This window comes from Eumetopias jubatus, unplaced genomic scaffold (assembly GCF_037043125.1).
Source record: "Eumetopias jubatus isolate StellerSeaLion01/CBP00866 unplaced genomic scaffold, mEumJub1_p1.0 scaffold_14, whole genome shotgun sequence".
NCBI lineage: Eukaryota > Metazoa > Chordata > Mammalia > Carnivora > Otariidae > Eumetopias > Eumetopias jubatus.
The window spans coordinates 96,629,093-96,643,053 of NW_028274820.1; the positions used below are offsets into that span (position 1 = coordinate 96,629,093).

Consider the following 13,961-nt stretch of genomic DNA (forward strand, 5'->3'; position numbering starts at 1 on the left):
ACCTAGAGCTCAAAGACTGGTAACATGGATCCACATGGTCCTGCTCTCAAAAGAGAAGGAAGACAGGTTAGGTTGACAAACTATTTCCAACCTGAAGATCAGGTAACATGACCCTACTGCTCACACTCTGCACAAGGCCAGACCTGAATGTGGGCACATGCAATCTACCTCAAGACTACCTGTCTTGATAGGGCAAAGACTTCTTCATCCCTACTGGGGATAAGAAAACTTTCCCGGTCTTTTTACACCATTGGATGTGCCTTTTCGCAGGGGACAGAAGATAAGACTGTTTAAACTGGCCAGTTTTGAATATGAGTTGATCAGCCTCTCCAGTCCTGGGATTGTCCATTTCTTCTTGTGGACATGTAGCATGATGACATAATGGCGCTCTCAGTGATGTTCAAAACATGGAATGTTGAACCCTATGCCTCATCCTTACTGGTATTGTCTAGACCCATGTTGGGGCAGGAGAAAAGCGGCACAGTGTCTAAGACCTACGTCCCTGCCTTCCCAGATTGTAAACCTCCATTGTACAGATGAGGACTACATCTACAAATGAGAACTCTGGAGCTTGAGATAGTTTCCCAGGGCAGAATCATTCTTCTCAAACTCCACGTGCCCTGCAAAGTGTTGGGAGGGAGTAAAAGTGGCACCTGGCACTGACAACAATAGATCTGAGGCCAGTAGCCCCCTAGGATGTCTGAATTTCTACCTCTCACTTTATCTATCCCATTACTCAAATGTCATCTCCTCAGAGGACTCTTGCCAGTTACCCTACCCTAACTGGAATGATCTGCTCACTTTTGGACTTTAGCATTTCTTCATAGCACTTATTATTACCTGATATGATATGTGTACTTACTTCATTCCTTCATGTAACATGAAGCAAATGCAGCAGTGACTACAACAAACAAAAATCCCTGCCCTTGGTGCTTATATTCAAGGGGACGGTGAGTGTTAGACCATATACAAGACAAGTAACTAAAATTACGGTGTTAGTTTATTAATCATGCTGAAGTAAATATAAAGCAAGGAAGATGGACAGGAAATTTAATTATATTTATTCGTTGTTCATCTGTGACACTAGAATATAAACTCTATGAGAGCAGGGACATGTTTATATATATATATAATGTTGTTGAGCTATCAAAGTAGTGCTAATAAATTGTTAGTACATGATGGATGTATGGATGTGTGATATATGATTAAATAGTACTTGTTTCTCACCTGAATAGTTGAGCCATACCCCCTGGAGCCTACTCTTCTTGGTTTCCCTTCATGGCTCGCGTTACCATTTTCCCTTCCTCACTTCCCTTACTCATACAACCTCTTCTAAGTCTCTGTGGGCCTTTTAATGATGGGAAAACAGGTAAAGGACGGAACTGTTGGGACAGCTTAGTGATCTATATTTCTACAGTGTCTGCCTAATGAGCACTAAGTGAAAAAGTATAAAAGAATCTTGACGTTCTCACGCAGTAGTGTCTGTTGCTTCTATTGGGACAGAATCCGCTCTCACCTGTGCACAGGGGATTGGAGATGAGCCTCATCCATTCTTCAGACTCTAAGCCTCCTTGTTGTAGGAGGCAGCCAAGCCCAGAACTCCTGCCCTGATCTTCTTTGACTCTTTTCTTCCTAGAGGAAAACCCTGAGAAGGCACTCACCTCCATGGAGGGGGTCTCTCCACCACTTCCAGGCTCTTCAGGGCTTGGCTAAGGGTAACTGTTGTTTTACTACTGCTGAGCCAGACACAGGGGCCTGAACAACTTGCTCACGAAGAACTTAGGAAAAAGTCCAGAAATAACAGTGTTGTGAGGAGCTGAGGGTCTCTTTCTCTCTCTTTCCCTCCCTCTACCCACCTTCCCAAGGGGATTTAGTCACTGAGGTACCTCTTCTTAATTAGTCCAGGTTCGGGGCATCCCTAAGCAATCAGTCTGGGGAGAACAGAACAAACTTCTAAGTTATTCCCATTTTTGACCAATTAAGTGTCAGAACTTTCTAAAGGTTTTGCGTAATGAGAAAACATGAAATATCACCAATCAGAGGCTTTCAATAACAAGACTGTCTTTTTAAGTGCCCCAAGTCTATGTTTTGAAGAGACATCTCAGACCCTAAGCAGATCACCCCCTCTACCCTATATCCTAGCCTCTGCCCTGATACTCTAGCTACTCAGAGAAAAAAATCATCCCCCAACCCCCAATAGGACAACGCCCAACTGACCTCTAAAATGTGCACCAATATCCAAAAAGCATGCATACTGGTCTCACTCAAAGCCTTAACTTCACCAGACATCCCCACAAAACCTGTTTCCTCCTTTGCTAATTTTAGAGAGAGGTTCCTGATCCTAACCCTGTGTACTCTCAATAAAAAGGGAAGAGGTTCTGCTTCCAAATCCCACTCCATTCTCTGCTATTGTCTCAGCTTTCCAATCTTCTGAACACATGTGCATCTGTATGCATTCTAGCAAGATTCCACCAGCCATTTATTTCTGTGGCGTGTCCACGATTGCCAGCTGGGCACTTCAAAGTGGGGACAGCATAAGGACAGCTAATGTAGGCAGTTATATTTACAACCTAGAACAACTGACAAATGTAAATTGTGAGTCTGCTTTATATTAGAGTGAGACAGAAAAAGTGACAGTTACAAAACATTTATCTGGATTTGGGATTTCATTTGTAATATGCTTGTTAATCTGAGAATGTCAATAGGTGCAAAAGGGCATGAAGTGGGAATAATTTTCCTTCCTATTCCTCACATTGTCCAAGCAAAACCATATTGCCATATAATATTAGAAAAAAAGTATAAGCATATATCTACGTATTCTTTACAGAAAATGCTGTGAAAATCTATTTTAAAACCTTTTCTCTCTCACTTAACAATATATAAAAGATAGTCTCCCATATCAACACATGCTGTCACTTCTTTTCTTTTTTTTCAATAGCATTCCCTTCTTTTTTTTAATCTTTTTTAAAATTATGTTATGTTAATCACCATACATTACATCATTAGTTTTTGATGTAGTGTTCCATGATTCATTGTTTGCATATAACACCCAGTGCTCCATGCAGAACATGCCCGCTTTAATACCCATCACCAGGCTAACACATCCTCCCTTCTTTATGGGATATGGATACCCCATTCTTTATAGCTAGCTCCCTATTGATCACTCTTTGTTGTTGTTTTCATTTTACTATGAAAAATGATGCTATAAATATTCTTAGAAATGTATAAGTCCATACACATTGATATTTCTGAAATAAATCCCTAAACTTGACACTTCTAGGTTAAAAGGTAGATATATTGAAGGTATTGGTTTCTATTAACACCAAATTATACTCCAAAAATTTTAGATTGATTCACACTGCCACTAAGACTGTATGATAACAGCACTCCTGATTTCCTGATCTACTACCAACCTACGACAAAATCAAAATTCATTTTACATTGAAGAGAACAACATTAAGATACCTTAAAAGAGAAATCAGTTGGAAAACCTGTTGAAGTGGAAAATGTTTTGAAAGATAAAAATTACCAAAACTGACTCAAAAATTAAACAATTGAATATACCTAAATATGGAAAACAATTGAATTCATAATTTAAAATCCTCCCACACAGAAAACTATAGCTTCAAATGGCTTTCCTGGTACATTCTATCAAATTTTCAAGAAAGAAATATTTCCAATCCTACACAGAATTTTTGAGATCAGAATTAAATCTTGATATCAAGGACACTAAAAAAAAAAAGAAAGAAAGAAAGAAGGAAAGAAAGAAAGAAAGAAAGAAAGAAAGAAAGAAAGAAAGAAAGAAAGAAAGAAAGAAAGTTAAAAATTAATATCCCTTGTGAATATGAAAGCAAAAATCCTTGATAAAATATGAAAAATTAGGGGTGCCTGGGTGGCTCAATTGTTTAAGCATCCGACTCTTGGTTTTGGCTCAGGTCATTATCTCAGGGTCTTGGAATCAAGCCCCAAGGCGGGCTCCATGCTCAGCCTGGAGTCTCCTTGAGGATTCTCACCCTCTCCCTCAGCCCTTCCCCCCATTCATGCGCATGCTCTCTCTCTCTCTCTCTCTCTCTCTCTCTCTCAAATAAGTGAATAAATTGTTTTTTAAAAATGAGAGAATAGGGCGCCTGGGTGGCTCAGTTGTTAAGCATCTGCCTTTGGCTCAGGTCATGATCCCAGGGTCCTGGGATCGAGTCCCACATCGGGCTCCCTGCTCAAGGGGAAGCCTGCTTCTCCCTCTCCCACTCCCCCTGCTTGTGTTCCCTCTCTGGCTGTGTCTCTGTCTCTCTCTGTCAAATAAATAAATAAAACCTTTAAAAAAATGAGAGAATAAAATCCAGCAATATTTAAAGAGAATACTGTGCCATAACAAAATGGTGATTTTGTTACAGACAAGCAGTGTTGGTTTAACATTAGGAGATTAATATAATTCATCATGTGAACAGAATTAAAGAGAAAACCACATGGTCACTTAAATAGGAACAGAGAAGGTATTTGACTAAAATCAACATCCACTGATTGAAAACTCTGATCAAACTAGGAACAAATGGGATCTTCCTTAAACTCATAAATAGAATCTACCAAAAACTGAATGCATTAATGAAACCTAATGATGAAAGACTCAATTTCTCCCTCCAAGATAGGGAAGAAGGTGTTTGTGGTTTTGATTTGTATTTCCCTGATGCTGAGTGATGTTGAGCATTTTTTCACGAGTCTGTTGGCCATTTGGATGTCTTCTTTGGAGAAATGTCTGTTCATGTCTTCTGTCCATTCCTTGATTGGATTATCTGTTCTTTGGGTGTTGATTTTAATAAGTTCTTTATAGATTTTAGATACTAGCTCCTTTATCTCATATGTTATCTGCAAATATCTTCTCCCATTCTGTCATTTGTCTTTTGGTTTTTTTGACAGTTTCCTTTGCTGTGCAAAAGTTGTTATCTTGATGAAGTCCCAATGCTTCATTTTTGTCTGTTTCCCTTGCCTTTGGAGACTTGTCTAGCAAGAAGTTGCTGCAGCTGAGGTTACAGAGGTTGTTGCCTGTGTTCTCCTCTAGGATTTTGATGGATTCCTGTCTCACATTTAGGTCTTTCATCCATTTGGAATCTATTTTTGTGTATGGTGTAAGGAAATGGTCCAGTTTCATTCTGCATGTGGCTGTCCAATTTTACCAACACCATTTGTTGAAGAGACTGTCTTTTTTCCATTGGATATTCTTTCCTGCTTTGTCAAAGATTAGTTGACCATAGACTTGATGGTCCAACTCTGGGTTCTCTATTCTGTTCCATTGATCTATGTGTCTGTTTTTGTGCCAGTATCATACTGTCTTGATGATTATAGCTTTGTAATAGAGCTTGAAGGCCGGAATTGTGATGCCACCAGCTTTGGTTTTCCTTTTCAACATTCCTTTGGCTATTCAGGGTCTTTTCTGTTTCCAAACAAATTTTAGGATTATTTGTTCCAGCTCTGTGAATAAAGTTGATGGTATTTTGATAGGGATTGCATTGAATGTGTAAATTGCTCTAGGTGGCAGAGACATTTTAACAATATTTGTTCTTCCAATCCATGAGCATGGAATATTTTTCCACTTCTTTGTAGTCAAATTAAGTCTTTTAGTATCATGGAATCTGTGTTTTCCTTAGAAAAGCTTATGTCCATAATCGAAGGTAACAAAAAAGGAATGAAGAAAAATGAAGAGAGCCACAGAGAAATATGGGTGTCTATTGTGTGCACTAAATACAAGCAATGGGAACACCAGAAGAATAGGAGAAACAAAGGAGAGTAAGAAATAGTCAAAGAAATGATGGTTAAAACTTTCCAAATTTGATGAAAAACATTACTTTACACATCCAAGAAAGTCAATGAACTCCAAGTAAAATGAATGCAAAGAGATGTGTCACAGTGGCCAGGCTGCAGTGGAGGAGGTGAGCGCCCATTGGGCAGGCAGATTTGCAGAAGTCGGATGGGTCCCCTTCCCTGGGTCCCCTCCAGTGTAGTGGTCGAGCTGTGGGATGCAGCTTAGGGTCCTCGGATAGATGCCCAGTGGGGAGACCTCTGTGAGGGTTCCACAGGCCCTCCTTGCCCATCCTGGAGAGCCACTTTGGTGCTGGTGGGCCGGGTGGTGTTGGGACTTTGTCCGGGAAGCTTGCTTTCCTCGCCTTATTCCCTTCGTTGGGAAAATAGGTCCAAGAGATATGCCCCTGAAGGAATTTTTGTAAAATAGGCCAGGCGGTACCCCATGTTCTTTTTTGCCACAACCTACTTGCTAATTAAACAGCTATCAGAAGCAGGAAGACAGTAAGCTTCAACCAAAGTAAAATAGTTATGAATTCTTGCTGAAATATTTATGGATGAAATAAGAGGATGCTCAGGATGTGTTTCAAAATAAGCCAGTTGGAGGAGGAATGTGGATGGGAGAAGAGAGGAAACAAGACTGGCCATGAGTTTGATGAAGTTGGATAATGTGCTGTTTTGTCTACTTTTGTATACATTTATAATTTAGCATTAAAATTTTTTCTGAAATAAAAAAATAAATGCAAAGAGATCCACACACAAATACATAATAATAAAATTGCTGAAAAAGAAAGAAAAAAATCTTCAAAGCAACCAGAAAAAAATGACTTCTCACATACAAGAGGACCCCATTAAGAGTAACAGTGACTTCTCATGGAAACAGTTTAGACAAGAAGGCAATGGGATGATATATTTAGGTGCTGAAAAAAAAGATACGGTCAATCAAGAATCTTATATCCACCAAAACTATCTTTCAAAAATGAAAGCAAAAGAAAGACATTTAACTCCGAGAAAAACTTGGAGAATTTGTTGCTAACAGAATCTTCTTACAAGAAATACCAAAGAAATTTCTTGTGACTAAAAGTAAATGACCCCAGGAAGTAACTAAGATCCACACACACACAAGGAAACAGCACTGAATAAAGTAATTCTGTAATTGTAAAAGATGTTATAAATGCATAATTCTTTCCCTATCTTCCATTAATTAATTTTGAAATCACTGTGTAAAACAAACAGCATATAATCATATTGTTGAGTGGATAACATATAGAAATGTAATATATTTGTCAATGATAGCTTAAGATGATAGGTAGGAGCAAAGCTGTTTTGGAGAAAGGAAATGATACCAGTTGCCAATTTGAATGTGAGGAACAAATGAAGAGAACCAGAAAAGATAAATAAGGATAATTTAATAAATGCTATGAACATATACTTGTTCTCCTTTCTTCCCCCAGTTTCTTTAAAAAATACATAAACTAATAATTATAACAATGTATTGTTAAGTTTATAACTATATAAATATAATATGTACAATAATAACACAAAAAGGAGGAAGTGAAGAGTTGCACAGAGTATAAATCTAACATCAATTCCAAGTTAAGTTGGATGTGGCAAGCCCTAGAAATGTACTAAAAAAAATTTTTAAAAATGAAAAAATCAATAAAATATTTATAATATTACTAGAAAATATTCACTTAATGCAAAAGTAATATAACTATAATTAATATGTGAAATGCAGTAGAAAAGGTGCATAGTATTTATACATAAGACAGAAACTTTAGCTGAAAGATAAAAACTGTAAAAAAGAATTAAATGAAAGTACAAATTTAATAAAAAATTGCATGAGAGATAAAGAATTCCTTTCATAAACTTATCAATAGACTTAACACAGATGAAGAAAGAATCAAAAGACTTGAGAATAGGCCACAGTATATATGTACGGCATATGTTTACTAAGTTTGTTACTAGTTACTAGGACCATAGTATTTTATATTCCCATCATAACTGAATAAAAGATTTTATTATCCAACATTCACATAAACACTTAATATTCGTAGAGTTTTACTTTTTTCCAATCTAATGGAAGTGATGTGGTTGATGAATGAGTAAATTTGGGCAAGTTGCTTAATGTCTTTTTTAGCTTCTATATTCTCATCTGTTTAGTGAATATACTACTTACCTCACAAGTTATTGCCAAGATTGAATAAAAATATACAGAAATTATAAGCTACTTAGTATGCAATCAATACTTCTTTCCTTCCACCTATATGATACCAAAACATCCAGCAAAGTTTCTTATGCAGTAGATATTTAACATATAAAAATCAATCAAAAGTTATAAAAGCTATACTTAGCATCTTTACTGAAAAAAGTTCCTCATATCCTTGGAACAAAATAACAAAGAAGAGCAAAATTTGAAATCACACGAACCTGTGTCAAATTGTATTTCTGCTCAGTTTTGAAAATTATTATCAATATTAATTTAAAAATAGAGGTATTTCAATTAGGAATAAGAAAATAAATATTTGTGGTGGCTATGCAAAAGGAATAGAAGTTTTAATTACACACCACTCCTTTCTTTTTCCTTATCTTCTAATAAGGAACATAAGTTTATATCAGAAAATTTCATATTTTAATTTGTATCCTATACACCAATATTTACACAACATTTAGTATGACTATAAAGAAATACCTGTAAGAAATAAAACAGAAAAAGTGAATGTCTTCTCAGATATATGTAACAGATATTATATGGGATTAGCATTTACTTTCACCAAGGAACATTTCCAGAACAGAGAATACTAAAAACTTTCCTGGTAAAAGTACTATTCTCTCTAGTTTTGTTTTTGTTTTAACTATGAGCATATAACTAAGAATACAAAGTATATGTTAAGAGGCAAACATTCAAATTAAGTAAAAATTTGCGACATATCATACCTGCGATACTTCAAATTATACATTAGACTTATTTTGAGTATGGTAATTACATGTGAATTAGGAATTCAAATAAAGGTCTATAACTAGTATTTATATTTCTTTTTGTATGCATTTTTTAAAGTTTTTATTTAAATTCCAGATAGTTAACAGTGTTATATTAGTTTCAGGTGTACAATATGGTGATTCAACACTTCCATACAACACCTGGTGCTCATCACTAGTGCACTCCTTAATCCCCATCACATATTTAACCCATCCCCCTACCCACCTCCCCTGTGGTAACCATCAATTTGTTCTTTATAGTTAAAAGTCTGTGTCTTGGTTTGCTTCTCTCTCTCCTTTTTCCCCTTTACTTGTTTGTTTTGTTTCTTAAATTCCACATTTAAGTGAAATCATATGATATTTGCCTTTCTCTGACTGACTTATTTTGCTTAGCATAATACTCTCTAGCTCCATCCATGTCATAGCAAATAGCAAGATTTCATTCTTTTATATGGTTGAAAAATTCTCAATATCATTGATCATCAGAGAAACACAAATCAAAACTACAATGAGATATCACCTCATACCTGTCAAAATGGCTAAAATCAACAACCCAAGAAACAGGTATTAGCAAAGCTGTGGAGAAAGGGGAATGTTATTGCACTATTGGTGGGAATGCAAACTAGTGCAGGCACTCTGGAAAACAATATGGAGTTTCCGTAAAAAGTTAAAAATAGAACTACCCTACAGTCCAGCAACTGCATTACTAAGTATGCATCCAAAGAATACAAAAATACTAATTCAAAGGACTACATGCACCCTGATATTTATAGCAGCATTATCTACCATAGCCAAAATATGTAAAGAGCCCAAGTGTTCATTGACTGATGAAGGGATAAAGAAGATATGGTGTATTATATATATAATGGAATATTACTAGTATTTATTTTTAGATATCTGTATTGATTTTCTACGTACTCAGTTGTGAAAAGTAGAGACAAAAATAAGTAGAGCAAAAGCTATTGATATTTCGTGTGTATATAGTAGTGAGGAGATGCTATGAGACATCTCAATTCATTTTGGAGTAGGAGACATCTGCACGTTGGGAAATTAAAGCCTCAATGGACAGATAATGTCTGTCTCCCATCTCCTAGTGTGAACATGGAATAGGCATTCTGGTTGAGAATAAGCTTGATTTGCAGGATAGAGGCCAGTGACTGTTTTATGGACTGAAGGTTTGTATCCCCTCAAAATCCATATGTTGAAACCCTGACACCCACTGCAGATGATTTGGATGATGGAGACTCTTGGGAAGTAATTAAGTTGAAATGAGGTCATTAGTTGGGCCCGCATCACATAGCAACAGTGTCCTTCTGAGAAAAGACACCAGACGGTACTACCTCTCTTTCCCAAATACCCACCAATGAAAGGCCAGTTGAGGACATAGACAGAAGGTAACCATCTACAAGCCAGAGAATTGTCACCAAAAATTGAATTAGACTGAACCTTGAACATGGACTTTTCTGTCTCCAGAACTATGCTAAATATATCTTTATTAAATTATTAATATTTATTTTATATAATTATTTAATAATTATATATAATTATACAATATACAATTATATAATACATAATTATATAATATATAATATAATAATTATTTATATAATTATTTAATAATTATATAAAGATATAATTAAATATATCTTTATTAAAACCACCGGATGTAGAGTGTTTTGTTGTGGTAACCCAAGAAGACTAACACAAATAGTAACTCTCCTTCATTCAAAATCAAACACCAAACAGAAGAACATCGTCTTTGCTATAAGAGATGTTTAATGCACCATCACTAGTTTCTTGACCAGAAATGGCAAGGCCATTCAGAGAGGCAGTTTAGAACACAGCATCCCTGAGATGCAGGAGAGGAATGGAAATGGTGGAGGAGAAGGGGAAGGATAGGAATGCATTAGCAGTGGGTGGTCAGAGCTTGATTTCAGGGGAAAGGGAAAGAAGGAGAGGGAGAGAAGAGAAGAGCTCAAAGACAAAGGGAGAGAAGAAAAAGAAAGAAGATAGTTGGTAGATGAACAAAGGGTGATCAGGGCAGGGTGCAAGAGGCATGGGGAATGACAGGTTGAAAAACCAAAGAAACCATACATGAGGACAGTGAGGCTCTTTTCTGTCCTCCTAATTGGCCTCTACCAGCCCAGAGACAACATAGGCTGTGCAAAGCCTTGTGTAGATTAGAAAAGGCATCCTCTCTGGAGTACTGAAGGAGAAAACATGGTATTTTTCTAGGGAGAGCAGACATCAGGAAATGAGCCTGGGGTGGGGGATCGCTTTGTATCAGTCTTCAACCCTTTGTCCAGCCAGTGCAGTTCCGTCACAACCCACTGGTTGGCTAGCAGAGCATGGGCTGGATTAAGGACTCACTCTCAATGCCTCATCGGGTACCGATATGCAGTGAAATCAACTAGATCATACTTGGCGGTCTTCCCTGTCCTCACCAAATGGAAGGCATCCTCACATAGGACTCTTTGCAATCCTATGGCACACCATCACCCACTGCTGGGTGGCTCAGTATCTCCACCCAGTTCAGGGCTGGCAAGAGGTGCTGAGTGTTACCATTTAATCAACACCTTCCTCAAACATTATGAACTACCTACAATTGCATTGCCAAAAAAGCCATGCCCTGGAATTCCTGAAGAACTGCAAGTTAGGAGGGTAGCTTCTCATTCCTTTGATGCTCCCCACAGGGAAGACCTATGGCAAGGTACTGAGACACTTGGATTTGGGAGACAAAGAACCAAAGGCATCATGAAGACTGAAGTCTGGGTCTGAGAGCAGTCTCAACAGACATAGTTGATTTAAGCAGCTATAAAACACAGGATGCTGTCTCTAGACTTAAGCCATTTAATTCTTATTTGTCTCAATCCCCATATATGCCAGAATATTTCATATCTTTACATCACCAAGACTTACTAAAACAAAAGTATTCTAATCCCCTTATCACCACTCTACACTGGTGCTGTGGCAAAATGTATATAATATTGTGCCTACTTTGCAGTAGCAACGGGGCCGAGATAACATGATAATCCACAGGAGAAAAAGAGAAACATAGACTATTTAAAATACCTGTGGCGCTCTTGTCAAGAAAATGTACAAAATATGGAGAAAGCCCTGCACAGCTGAAAGAAAAAACAAAAACAAAAACAAAGTGAGCATCTCTCCCTTGATACTCTGATTATTTCAGACCTGCACCCATAGCTTACTCCTACATCCTTCCTCCCTCGGGAAACACATTTTCAGAAAGGGATTATAGGCAAATTAACTGAGCTATAGGACGCTACAAAAATATATGCGTTTCCTTTGTCCAAGGAAAACCCAAGGATATGCTCCCATAGTTCAATAGTGGAATCATCAGAAACTGAGGAATGAGATTCTAGTGGGCAGATAAATGGGTTTCAGTTTTCTCTGCTTTGTCTTCTTCTATGGCCTGATTGGGAGTTGTACATACTATTTGATTTTGAAGAGATGGTAATGATAAGAGGAACTAGGGTTTGGAAACCAAGTTCACATAACCAGTAAAGATGCTTCCACCCAAAACTGGTGTAGAGAGATTTAATCCTTGACCAGTGGACAGCACCGATTCATTTGATCCTGAAGTGCCTCTTTGACTTTGTCATTCCTAAGGGTGAAGATGAAAGGGTTCAGGAAAGGGGTTAACACAGAAATCAACAGGGAAACTATCTTATTGTACTCTGCTGCCTGTGTTTGCTTGGGTTTCACAAACAGGAACAAGCAGCTGCCGTAGCCTATCACCACAAAGGTGAAATGAGAGGCACACGTAGAGAAGGCTTTCCTCCGGCCCGAGGCTGTGGGGATCTTGAGGATGGTAGAGATGATGTAGGTGTAGGAGATAATTGTTGGGGCCAGAGAGCCAATGATAATGACAATAGCCATTAAGAAAAGAACAAACTCTGCGAGAAGAGTATCATCACAAGATAATTTGAGCAGTTGCCCTCGGTCACAGAAAAAATGGTCTAACACATTTGACTTGCAGAAGGTAAACTGAAATGTGGCATAGACAGGCCATATTTCAGAAAGGAACCCAAACATCCATGACACAGTGACCACCCAGATGCAGGTGCGGCTGTTCATAATGACGTTGTACCTCAGAGGGTTACAGACAGCCACGTAACGGTCCACAGCCATCGCTCCCAGTAATGCAAACTCTGTGGTTCCCACAGCAAGGTACAGGAAGAGCTGGGTGACACAGGCAGCCAGAGATATTGTCTGCATCCCAGGGAGCAGCAACCCCCAAAGCATCACGGGCACAATAATAGTTGTAACGAAGATCTCCAAGGCAGAGAGATGACCAAGGAAGAAATACATGGGAGAGTGCAGACGTTTATCAACACACACAATCACAATGATGACTGTGTTTCCCATTAGTGTCACTGAGTAGAAGACAAAGAATACAGCAAAAAGAATGTGGTGTAGTTCTTGGGACCCAGGGAAGCCTAGAAGGCAGAACTCAGTGGCACTAGACAGATTGCTCATCATTTAGTCCTTGTTTCTGCTCCTTGTAAAACCTAGAGCTCAAAGACTGGTAACATGGATCCACATGGTCCTGCTCTCAAAAGAGAAGGAAGACAGGTTAGGTTGACAAACTATTTCCAACCTGAAGATCAGGTAACATGACCCTACTGCTCACACTCTGCACAAGGCCAGACCTGAATGTGGGCACATGCAATCTACCTCAAGACTACCTGTCTTGATAGGGCAAAGACTTCTTCATCCCTACTGGGGATAAGAAAACTTTCCCTGTCTTTTTACACCATTGGATGTGCCTTTTCGCAGGGGACAGAAGATAAGACTGTTTAAACTGGCCAGTTTTGAATATGAGTTGATCAGCCTCTCCAGTCCTGGGATTGTCCATTTCTTCTTGTGGACATGTAGCATGATGACATAATGGCGCTCTCAGTGATGTTCAAAACATGGAATGTTGAACCCTATGTCTCATCCTTACTGGTATTGTCTAGACCCATGTTGGGGCAGGAGAAAAGCGGCACAGTGTCTAAGACCTACGTCCCTGCCTTCCCAGATTGTAAACCTCCATTGTACAGATGAGGACTACATCTACAAATGAGAACTCTGGAGCTTGAGATAGTTTCCCAGGGCAGAATCATTCTTCTCAAACTCCACGTGCCCTGCAAAGTGTTGGGAGGGAGTAAAAGTGGCACCTGGCACTG

The 13,961-nt window shown here is 38.3% G+C and overlaps 1 protein-coding gene across 1 annotated transcript; it reads right to left on the reverse strand.

The window, feature by feature from the left end:
• Positions 1–12,327: 12,327 nt before the first annotated feature.
• Positions 12,328–13,299, reverse strand: LOC148162551 (olfactory receptor 9A4-like). Its single transcript, XM_088018474.1, has one exon. The coding sequence runs from the start codon at positions 13,270–13,272 to the stop codon at positions 12,328–12,330; it is 945 nt and encodes a 314-aa protein (XP_087874600.1). The 5' UTR covers positions 13,273–13,299.
• Between the last annotated feature and the right edge of the window lie 662 nt (positions 13,300–13,961).